The sequence below is a fragment of the Culex quinquefasciatus genome, chromosome 3 (assembly GCF_015732765.1).
Source record: "Culex quinquefasciatus strain JHB chromosome 3, VPISU_Cqui_1.0_pri_paternal, whole genome shotgun sequence".
Classification (NCBI taxonomy): Eukaryota; Metazoa; Arthropoda; class Insecta; order Diptera; family Culicidae; genus Culex; species Culex quinquefasciatus.
The window spans coordinates 147,949,054-147,961,244 of record NC_051863.1 but is presented as its reverse complement, the minus strand read 5'-3'; the positions used below and the strand labels follow the sequence as shown (position 1 = coordinate 147,961,244).

The 12,191-nt window shown below is 38.2% G+C and overlaps 1 protein-coding gene across 1 annotated transcript in view; it reads left to right on the top strand.

Moving 5' to 3' along the window:
* The window catches only part of LOC6050637 (protein split ends), a 39,133-nt gene that overhangs the window by 11,366 nt on the left and 15,576 nt on the right, over positions 1–12,191 (top strand). The window contains 7 exon segments of the mRNA XM_038264822.1: positions 1,046–1,216; positions 2,297–2,385; positions 6,648–6,848; positions 6,911–7,083; positions 7,144–7,437; positions 7,507–7,683; positions 8,179–9,141. Coding sequence (XP_038120750.1) covers positions 1,189–1,216; positions 2,297–2,385; positions 6,648–6,848; positions 6,911–7,083; positions 7,144–7,437; positions 7,507–7,683; positions 8,179–9,141 — 1,925 coding nt within the window. The 5' untranslated portion in view covers positions 1,046–1,188.

Below are 12,191 nucleotides of genomic sequence, written 5' to 3'. Positions count from 1 at the left end.
GAATTTCCGTGTCAGCACTACTTAAAAATATTTATTTCACTTTGTTTACACACATTGCCCATCTACAAAATGTGACAGGTCATTTTTCGACGTGTGAAGTTACACTTGCAATTGTAGTAGTGAAAAAGATGTTCCGTCGAAGAATCAAGATGATGATTTTTTTAGATTCCTTTTAACGATCTTTCATGCGCGAGAGAGGAGAGCCAAGCTTCCTTTGGATTATTTCTCTTGATGAACATCCAAAGATTTTCTTTTGATGATGATTATTCCATCGCTGTGTGCATGTTTTTGAATGCGATTTTACCATCCCTTTTTTTCGTTTTTTTTTTGCTTTTGTTTTTCTATTTTTTTAATGAAATTATGTTATTTCAATCTTTTAGACTGACAAAATGCTTCTAACAGTTTTTTTAAGTTCAGATAATTTTAGACATTTTAAAAAGAAAATTAAAAAATTTATACAGTTTTGTTGAAATAAGCCTGATTGAAAGATTTTTAATTTAATAAAATCTACAAAACCAAAAAGTGGTGAAACAATATTAATTATGTTTTACGTTAGGTTCATAAAAAAAAGAAATTTTTTTTTTTCATTTCACTGTTCTTTTGGCAATATTGGCAGATAATATGAATTTCACTAATTGTTTCAATACACTTCTTTTGAAATCTCTGTGTCTTTTTTATGACGCACTTTAGCACAATACTTTTTTGTGAGAGTTGTTTAGGACATCCAGGGCTATACTTCAACGGAGTTAGTTTCATTAAATAATAAAACTTGAATTTTGTAAATTCAAAAATGTTAAAATGCTAGTTTCCCCATGCTAATTTCATTCCCTTTACGCCTATCTTGGACTTAACCAATCGTTCCCAAATTTTTGGAGATTTTTTGGAACCCTAAAAGAGATTCAATGATGTGTTGCTGATTGGATTTTTATCATTTTCAATTTTCCAATATAACTCGATTCCACTCGATACCTCAATTCTATAATTAATCGGTCTTAAACATCAATTATCTTTTTAACAAACATCTCTTTTTCTATTTTATTTACAGCAAAACAGTTGAATCATTTCGAGGACCAAAAATCTAATCAGCTAAAAAGTAGCAACAGCCTGGTCCCAGGTCTCTGCTGTCGCCGCTGGAGCCGCCCGCACGCCGGACAGCAGGAACCTTCCCACCGTCGCAACTCCAAGGGCATGTTTTCCACTTTTATTGGACTAATTGGTAAGTGTTGTAGCTGGTGACACAGTAACACGGTTACATCAAAAACACTCGCATTACACATCACCACACACACACACTCCTTTTCCTCGCTCGGTTGCCGTATCCTTTGGCGGGCCGTTTCTTCTTCCCGTGACCTTGAAATCACTTCCTTCGCGCTTGTTTGCTCTGTGCTGAACTCTTCGTCCCTTGGTTGTCATTTATCAAAATTTGAGTTTCTTTTTGTGATCCATTTTACTCAGTTTAGCATAATCAATTGAGCGAAGATTCGCCTTTCCTTTTTTGCCTGCGATTTTTAAAGATAAGTTTTTAAAAATAATCATAGTCAGCAAAAACCGGAAGTAGAGCAATTTCATCCCACCCAACAATCCTTAAGGAGCACCCCGCCGATCCCTCACAACACTTCATCCCTCGCCAACGAAGACTTTTATGATTTGCTCATCAAATTTAAATTTATTATTCGCCTTCCGTTGTGTGCACGCCCGATGCCAATCAAAAATCCCTGCGAGCCAAAAGGATTTATCTGTTCTTCCAAGAGAGAAAGACAGAGAGTGGGAGAAAGGCAAAGCTTCTTCTGGAAACGAGCCCCACCCCTTCCTTGGGGCATCTTCCCGCTCCAAACCAACACCCCAACTTCCTCTTCCACCTTCACTTTAAGTTTTATTCGATTTTTCATTCTGATTTTGTTTTTTTTTTTTCGTTCTTCTTTCTTTTTATTTTCATGTTAACCACCCCACCCCCCAAATCACACTCCGCCGTCGGAATCACCCACCCAGGAAAGCGTGTCCGTGTCCCAGGTCCCATGACCCAACCACTTCCTGGAGGAAAGCTGCCGCCGATGCTTTGAAAAATTGATTTTCAGTTTTATTTTTCGTTCCTTAAAAACAAGAGAGCTTCAAACACTATCAACACGACCGCCCCTCTTCCCACCTCCCCATCTTTCTTCCTTCCCCCGCCACAACAACAACAAAAACAGCTGGGAGGAGAAACAGCGAGCCAGCCCCACGGAAAGGGATACAGAGAGAACGAACGCGCGCGCCGGAAACTGATCAGAAAACGTGTTGTTATTCATGAATTTTATAGATATTCAATCATGGTGGGAGGTCCCGTGCATTGCTCACTACTGCTCGTTGTTTAGTGGCCCCTTCCAGTTGCCGGATTTCGACATCGAGGTGAGTTTCGAGCGGGAGAGGGAGGGGAAACTTTCATGGGTTGTTTTTATTTTTTGGGTAATTTTTCCTGGGAGACTGTGTCAAGAAAAAAGCTTTAATGGTGTATAAATTTTTGATATTTTGATTTTGTCGAAAAAACAATAATCTCTTAATTTTCCCCGAAAACAATTACATTTTTGCCTTTTTTGAATATTTTATAATAAGACATTTTAAAGCAAAATTAAGTTTAAAGTTGGGGAAATCTCTTAAAATTTTCACATTTTTCCTAATAAAATTGTATGCGAAACATTTTTTTGTTTGTTTTTTGTAATGAAATCCTTCTTTTATTTAAAATTCAAAATAAACAAGAGACACTTTAAGAGACTTTAAAATATATTCTCTATTCTGATGTCCTTTTAAAATATTCGTCAGCTGAGCTTTTCGATGCAATTTCTCATCTGTTATTCAAAATGTAACGTAAAGAAACCTCTCAATAGTTTCACATTTTCGGCCTTCCTAAAATATTACAATATAAGGCCAACGATAAGGCCTTTTTAGGCATTTTCCTTCATTCACTCGATTTCAACCTAAAGATGCCGGTATTTAAAGAATAGTAAAATATAAATGTTTAAAGAGATTTCCCCTTCTATAAGTTGAATTCTTAATAAAAAGGGAGAATGTCATAAACAAACACAATTGTGAAATATTTTAAAAATACACCTTTTTTAGAAAATTTTCCTCTGGAAGTTGAATTTTTTTTTGAATTAAATATAAGGGAAAATTTCATAAAAAGCTAAATTGTAAAATATTTAAAGCAAGGAAAACTGTGGAGTTTCTTAATAGGACCATCCATAAACCACGTGGACACTTTTTTGGATATCTTGAATCTAACTTTTTCCGATGCCATTTTAGGGCTTTGGTGTTTTCGTCAAAACTAGAGAGGTGAAAATTCCATGCAAGTTTGTCCAACACAGTCTATCCGAAGTTTCGATTACCCGAAGGTTTGTATGGGACGAAATGATAAATGAAAATTCAAAAATCTAATCTTTTGAAGGAATTTTTTGATCGATTTTATGATGTCTTTGGCAAAGTTGTAGGTATGGATAAGGACTACACTGAAAAAAATGTGATACACGGTAAAACAAATTTGGTGATTTTTAATTTAACTGTTTGTCACTAAAACTTGATTTGCAAAAAAAAACACTATTGCAGTCAAAATTACAGTACAGACTCGATTATCCGAAGGCCTCGGAAAATTTCATTTCGGATAATCGAAGCAGGATGTTGTTGTCTTTGTCATATTTTTGATTGTTGAGCTTAAGTATGACTACCAAACTATTCTTAAGTGATTAAAAAATTTTAAATCCAAGATGGCGGTTATGAAACATTGAAAAAATACATTTTGTAATTTTTAAGGCAATCAACTATTCAAATTTGACTAAAATAGGGTCACAAATCCCTTAGTTGGTATGGGGCGCGGGTTCGATTCCCGCCCAATCCTCCTGGTCTTCTATCGGATGGGGAAGTAAAACGTCGGTCCATTTGCGTAGAAGAGGTTTTGGGTGACTATAACCTTCGAACACTTAGAAATAGCATAGCATAGCATAGCATAGCATTGGTGTCTACCCGTAGCTGCTACTTCGTTATTGACCAGGACCCCCAAACATTGCTCCGTGGACCACAGATGAAAATTAGGAACCAATCATCACCCCTTCGCAACATTCAAAGGTCCCTATCGTGCTGATCAATACCGACGCCGGCCACGACCAGTGGTAAGACACGGGGAAGTGGATGGGAATGTTAGCCGATACTTGAGTGATGGGACCGCTAAATCAGCTGCGTCTCCGACAAAGTATCACATGAGTTTTGAGGGGTTAGTAAGATGGGTATGAGGTCAGGATTCACTGTGGTAGGTGATGCGACCATGAGCAATTTGTTTATCGGTTGAAATTTTAAAAATCTTAGGCAGCCGGCTGCGGAAAGACACCTATTTAAGGATTTAAATATAGTATTATTTCGACCGCGATTCTCCAGAAATTCTCCGTCGGCGTGCCTTCCGATCAACGGTGTTGTAGGAAGGGCTTCATTCATTAAAATTATTTTATATCATAAGCCTTAAAACATATACGTCGACGTGCCTTCCGATCCTCGATGATATGGAAAGGACTTGATCCAGCAATACGACTTGCTTGTCTCAAAAAACAAAAATCGAATCGTTTCTATCGAAAGCTATGTAAAGAGAACAAAACTAAAATTCATCGGCCAACGAACGCTCGAACAAAAAATAAATGAAAAAAGAAGAAGAAGAAATCCAATCACCCCATGTACACAAATAGCGACACAAAAGAGACGGAAAATAACACGAAAAAAAACAGGACTGCGCGTCCCCACAAGCACTGCACTGCTGATGCCATTATTTAATTATAATGACCAATCACCCCATGCACTCGAACAGCGACACAAAAGAGACGGAAAATAACACGAAAAAACAGGACTGCGCGTCCCACAAGCACCGCACTATTGATCTATAACCTTCGAACACTTAGAAATGAACAAAAACTTGCAACAGAGACCACAAAAGACCCGGGGTTGTTAAAGTGGATTGTTTTGCTTTTTTTTTTGGGGGTCGCAGAACTCGAATTAACATCAAATCATCAAAGTAAGAAAATTAAAAAAAACGATTTTTTTTTGTTTGTGATTCGATTATCCGAAGTCCCATACAAAACTTCGGATAATCGAGTCTGGACTGTATTACAGAATATTTTGAAAATTTCAAATCAAGACTAACACTTCTAAAAGTGTAATGTTAAATGTTTGGCCCTATTGAAATGTAAGTCTTGATTTAAAAAATGAAAATATTGTTTTCGAAAAGATCGGAAACTTTCGTAAATATTTCATATGTTAACATTGTAAATCGGACCATTAGTTGCTATTTCTAGCTATTGATCTGAACGAAATACACGCTATTTTGCCAAAAATTGTTGAAAAAGCACTTTTTTGGTGATAAATCAAAATGTTTGGTTAATACGGTGATGATTTTAATTTCTCAATAAATCCCATATATTCAAAAACATAACCCTCTACAACCTAACCCCGCCTTTAGACGGGCTTCGATCTAAAAAATCGCCAAAAATCAATTTTCAACCGATTTTTGGTCTTTAAAAAGCATTGGAAAGAAGAACTTTTAAAATTTTAGAAAATTTCAGGGTTGGAAGTTTAACTTGTTTTATGTGACCTTGCCAATGTTTTTAAAAATGTTAATTTTTTAGGGGTCAACTTGACTGTATTTTTTACTAACATTTTCTATATTTTCAGTAAAAATAAATTTTTGTAGTGTCCCAAACTATGCATCTACGCATTTTTTTGAAATTTAAATGATGATTGTGCTATTCTATAGCAGAAAATGTGAAAAACATGCCAAAAATAGTAAAAGTGACTTAAAAACGTGAAAAAATAGATAGGCAAAATGTAATTATATTAGGTGGTATAAAAGGCCAAATACTACCAAAAACAAACATAAACTAAACAAGAAAAACATAAAACAAGAGAAGTAAAGTTTTTCGTATAACAAAAGTTGCTCAAAATGACCTCCTGAACACGGGAAAAATAAATATTTTCGAAAAAAAAATTTGGGCGGTAGAGGGTTAACTCCAAAACTCACTTAAAACTAAAATTCGTAAATGTTTAGCGATTTACAACCTTCTAAAAAGTTGTGTCTGGTCTTATTTTTCCCATTTTGATGAATGATTGACACATGAAACATATCATTTGCAAGTTTTTGAACTACAGTAGTTGTTCGGTAACTGGGCGTTGTTTAACTAGGCTGCTTTTTAACTGGGCGCTCGATAACTGGGCCGTAGCACAGTTAAAAAGCAGATAAACGTCAAAAAACCAAAACAAACCGAAATCACCGAGGGGTTAAGGGATGCAAAAATCATGGTCAACAAATAAAAAAACTTTTTTCAAACTTTTATGTAATTTCAAGTCACAATTAAAGAAATATGAAAAGTAATCATTGTAAACAAATTTAAGTAACTTTTATTTTTATATTTCATCAAATAAATATTATGCATCGGTAGTCCCCTCGTTATTTTTAAATAACTCCTTATGAAATAAAAGAAATCAGAAAGAAACATTTTGCTCTTTTAATTGCTAAAAATGGCAGTTAGTAGTCTTTTTGGAACTATTTTGTTTTGGGTGACCACTCTTTGGTTAAACAACAGCTCATAAACATGATAATACATACTAATTGTTATGCCTGCCAACCACCACCCCTGCTTCAGGACCTCGAGGAAGCCCTGCTGACCGATGCCGACACCGAGAGCGAGGTCGACCTGAACAAGGTGCTGTACACCGCCCGTCTGCTGCCGGATCTGCTCGTGGCACTGCTGAAGGGTTGCGACGCGCTCAACAAGATCGCCTCCCACATCAGCCCGAGCAACTATCAGATGTTCTTGCGGCGTCTGTTCCGTCAGAAATGCCAGGTTGGTTGACACTTTTGAGCTTTTAATTGTGGACTTTTGTGGTTAACATTCGAACACTCTAGGAATACAACATTGACGACAACCCGTTCAACACCGATACGGACTTTGAGAAGCTGCCGCTGCGCACCAAGATCCTCATCTTGAAGTACCTGTGCGACTTTCGTCTGGACTCGGCCGACGTGTTCGCTACCTTTTCCAACCTCGAAGCGGACAGCCTGCGGGTGGAACCTCTTGGGTAAGATATGTTATTAATTTCTCGGCTAAGATCTCATATTTACTAACATTCATTGCACAGCTACGACAGCAAGGGCTCCGCGTACTGGTACTTTTTCGGCACGCGTCTGTACCGCGAGGACTACGAAGGTGGTGCCACCGGCAAGAAGAGCGCCAAATCCGTTTCGTCCAAGGGTGGTGGTCGCTCCGTGTGGCAGGTCATTTGCTTCACCGAGGAGGACTGGAAGAGTCTGGCCGGTAAGCTTGCCGGCTCGCGGAACGAGAACGAGCGGGCCCTGCACCAGCAGCTCGTGGAGAACTTTCTGCCCAACATTCCGAAGATCTTTCGCGACAAGGAGCGCGAGCGACGCAGCAAGTGAGTATTTTTGAAGAGAAACTAAGAAGTTGAAAGGCTTAGAATTTACCTTTTTTTCTCTCTTCGCAGACTGCTGGCCCGCCGCACCTCGTCGCGCATCAAGGTCTACGAGGAGCGCCGCCTGGTGGATCTGTACCGCCAGCAGCAGGAGCTCGAGACGCGCAAGCAGCAGCGCGCGCTGCAGGAAAGCGTCACAAACACCCGGGCGAAGCTAAGCGAAAGCCGGGCCAAACGTGCCGAACGACGGTTAGAAGCCAGAGCTAATTAAGCGAGAAAAACAGAATCAAACGCAGACACGCACGCACACCAAAAATAAAATATCAAACAAAACCGCTAAAGCAAAGCACATCTACGCCCAATCGATCTCTCGCAAGAAAACACAACTTGGAAAGCTTTTTAAACAAGATTTGGCATCGATCAAAAAGTCCATGCTGAGCAACAGAAGCAAATAGAGCGAGAGAGATTGCGATTGTCTCTAGATGTTGTTTTGTTACTTCTTCTATCGTTAGTTGCTGTATGTATGCATGATGTACGAAATCATCATTTCATTATTATTTATTTATATCTTACTCTATTCTTTACTTTTATAACTTTTAAACTTTCTTCTCATTCATTATCATTTCATTCTCATTTTTCGCTTTTTATCAGTAGTTTTTTCATGGGAATGCTTCTATCAATCACACTCTCTAAAGCAATTATACTAATTCCAACCCTTTCTCTCCCCCGGCGATCTCTTTCCAGATCACGCTCGAACTCGGTCACAAGTATAGTATCAACCTATGCCAGCTCAGCCGAACCTCTCACGAGTGATTTTATTTTTCAGCCAAAAGAGCGCGAAAACAACCTAATCGCAAATACTACTTTTAGCAAGCATCCTCACCGGCACGGCCACAAGCACCACCGTCAACGGCAACGCCGGCATCATCGCCGTCATTCGACGCCACCGGTGGCGCCCTGTGGCGCAGCATCTCCCTCGTCGGAGCTAGGCTCGGAACAAACGCGCAGCACCGCGACGGACAATCTTGGGCTAGTGTCGTGTTCCACCTCCAAGCGGGACGAAGAAGAAGCGGAAGAACCGCGGTGTCGTGAAGTGGAAGAAGAAGACGACGACGTGCAGATCGTCGAAGAACACGAGGACGAAGATCTCGAAGAAACGGACAGTGTCAGTGTGAACAACAACAACAACAACAATACCGCAAAGTGCGCCGAACTTGGGTCGGGAGTGAGTGTCGCGAGCACGAGTAGTGGCATCAGCAGCAGCCGCAAGCGCGGCAAAAGTGTCTGCTCCAGCGGATCCGCGGCCAACTCGTCGCCGACTCCGCCCCCGCAACCACAACCGCCTCCGCCCGACGGGGATCAATCGGTGAAGAAGCGTCGCCCGCGGAAGGGCTTCAGTGCGGAGATCGAGGGCTTGCTGCAGTACAACCGGAACATGGCGCCGACCACGACGAAGCTGCCCGGCCGGCAAACGAACAACTCGCTGTCGTCGGTCACGGGGCCGGTGATTTTGCCGTTTGCCGATACGCCCACGCCGCCGCCGCCGACGACGACGTCGGCTCCGCAAGCGTCGTCAAAGGGTGGTGGCGGGTCGGCGGCGGAGAAAAAGGAGGGAAAGGACGGGAAGGAAGCGGCGGCGGTTTCCGGTGGTGAGAAAAACGCTGCTGCCGGCGGTGGACGGAAGAAGAAGAACAAGGCGTCGGAAGTGTGAGTTTATTTGCTGGGATTTTTAGTTTTTTTAGTTTTACTCACCCTGTTACTAACCAGTACGTTTGTTGAAACAGTTTGGGAGGAAGTATTAACCATTTTGTTAGATTTTTGTTTGATTTATTATTTGAATAAAAGCTTTGTAGTTCATTCATAATTCGCATCATTTTTTTTCTCTACGTCATACTAACTCTGGGTTTTGGTCATCTGCTTGAGTTTACAACTTGGCCCAAAAATTCTTTCTTAAAAGATACAGATTATTACATACTTTGATAGCCTTAAGGAGCCATTACACTACCGCAAACAAACAAACAAACTCGCACTTTTTCGTAATTGACAGTTTGCCAAACTCGCAAACAAGGCAAAATGTATGCAGGCTGACGTTTGTACAAACAAATCCAGGCAAACTGGCAAACTGTCATAAAGTGCCTTTGTTTGCCGTAGTGTAATAGCTCCTTTATTGTATGGACAATATGGTGATCATAAAAAAGGACATGTGGTACTAAAATACTTATATGTGCCAATTTTGTTAAGGTTTAAGCTAAGAACGGAAATCGGAAGGACCCCCAAGTATAGTTGACAGTTCAGGTTGGTTCAGGTTTTACTAAAACACTGGAGAATTTAAAAAAAAAAACCTTTTATAGTAAATTTCAAATTAACTTTAATATTCGAAAATTTTCTAAATTTGTATATTCTAAATTTTATAGTTCTCAATGTTTTAATCTTTAAACTGTTGAGTGCTGCCATCTCAAATGACAGAAAATCAGATATTTTTTGGGGCATGTTGGGTCATACTTTAGGAAAGAAACCCAAATTTGGAGAAAGTTGATTTGATTATCCGGGGTGAAATTTTGATGAGCACTTGGGATATTCGAGTACGAACTGTTTTTAAATATTTTAATACAGTTTTTTTTTTCAAATTTTGGATCAGGATATATTCATCTGAAGAAAATTTTATATTTTTAAATTTTTGAATTGTTTAATTTATGTGAATTTTTTTATTCTTGAATCTGAAAATTGCCTGAAACTTTTATTTTTGAATCTTGTATATTTGTATTTTCGAATTTCTAAATTCCTGGATAAAAAAACTCTAGAATTTCCACTTGCAGTTTATACAATTTTGCATTTTTAATTTAAAAAAAAGAAATTAAAAGCCATAGTCTCAATATTTGAATGCAAAAAGTGTTTTAAAATGCATTTTACACTAGTTCAGTTGTTTTGCAATCAGTAGTTTTCAAAAATAAGTAAGATTTGACGAAAACAAAATAAATTAGCGAAAAAAAAAACTTTTTGCGATACTAAACATCGACAATTTTCAAAAATTCAAAAAATGTTTAAATCAACTCAAACATGCTTAAAATGATTTTAAACCCAGGGGATACATTTTAAATCAATTTCAGCTGATTGCACTTAAATTTCCATTAAAATTTGAAGTTTTTTGAATAAATGTTTTTTCTGCCCCCTGATTTTTCGGGCCAACTTTCAGGGGGAGGGGGTGACAAAAACTTTTAATAAAATTTATAGGTACCAGGTTTATTAAATTTTGTTATTTTTAAAATTCAGATTTTTAAATGTTGAAATCAAGATTTTCAAACCATTGCATTATTGAAATTCATTTTTTTCACTGTTACATATTTGAATTTCAAAATTTCATATTTTTTTCCATTAATTTTTTATAAATTTGGAATTTTAATTTTTTTGAATAATTCTTAAATTCTTTGAATTTGGGAATTTTATTTTTTTTGTCTAGATTTTGGTTCAAAAATTTTGTATTTGTAGTTTTCATATTCTTAAACTGTTATTTTTTTTTATTTTCCAGCATTTGTATTTTGGAATTTCTAAACCTCTTATATTTTCAATTGCGGAATCTCATTTTTATTATTTTAGACTTTTGAAATTTCTTATTTTCAAGTTCTTGGATTTTAGAAATTATAAATTGTTTATGTTTTTATTTTGTAATAGTTTAATTTTTGAATATTTGTTTTTTTTTGTCCTAAATTTCTGAATTTTGTATTTCTAATTTTCTGATTTTTGTGTTTTTGAAATTCTACACTTTTTGGAATCTGAAATTTTAATACTTTAGATTTTTTTTTGTATTTTTAAATGTCTTGATTGCTGAATTTTGTAATTTTTGAATTTATTTGCCAAAAATTAGATGTTGTGGCTTTTCCCACTGTTTCACTTCTTTCCAAGCAATTCGGTTGATTCTGGGTTTTCAATATTGTTATATCGAATTGGGTCCTAAAATGAAGCTTAGATTGCTGATATTATTGTTTACAGCGATAAAGCTTATTTTACTGAGTGCAATGACCCTTTGTACAACTACAAAGAGTTTAAAATGGATTTTTAAATCAATTTTGAAATTTTTGACAGAAAAGTTTCTACTTGTCAGCTCGTCCCAAGGGGACATCCAAATAAGCAAACAGGCAAGGGTCCTGTTTTTCGGTTCAAAGATCAGAAATCAACAGTGTTCCTGCGAACACGCGTTCAGTGCGTTTGTACTCGGTCCACCTCGCGTGCAAAACGCCGTGCGGGTGACGACACGCTCTCTCTACTGTGAACTGGTGTTTCATTCTCCGCTGCAGTCACACTACCCCGGCTGCGCCAGAGAGAGTGAGAAGCAGTCATTTGTTCGTCTCTTTGTATGATATTCGCTCGCACGGCATTGTACCCGAGGTTTGCACCCCGCGTTTACACAGCGTACGGCGTTTCGGGAAGACTGGAAATCACTCACTCATAGCCGAATGAAACGCGCGCAACCATTTGTGAGCGAATACGACTCGCTGACTGCCAGCGACTTTGGTCAATAGCTTCTTACAACGATACAAATACTTCGTGAATTGCTTTGCCTACTCCGTCCGTCGACCCGAGTCAAAATATTGTTGATAATATTGATTTTAAGCATTTTAATTCGTGATCAAAGCAAAGCCGATCGCAAACTATTTTGAGTCAGCTTTGAGCGACGTAGCGCATCCGGTCTCTCTGAGCCATTCGCTGCACTACTCGATTGGAATAGGAGGGATTGCAAAAGAGAAAGAGAGAGAGCATTC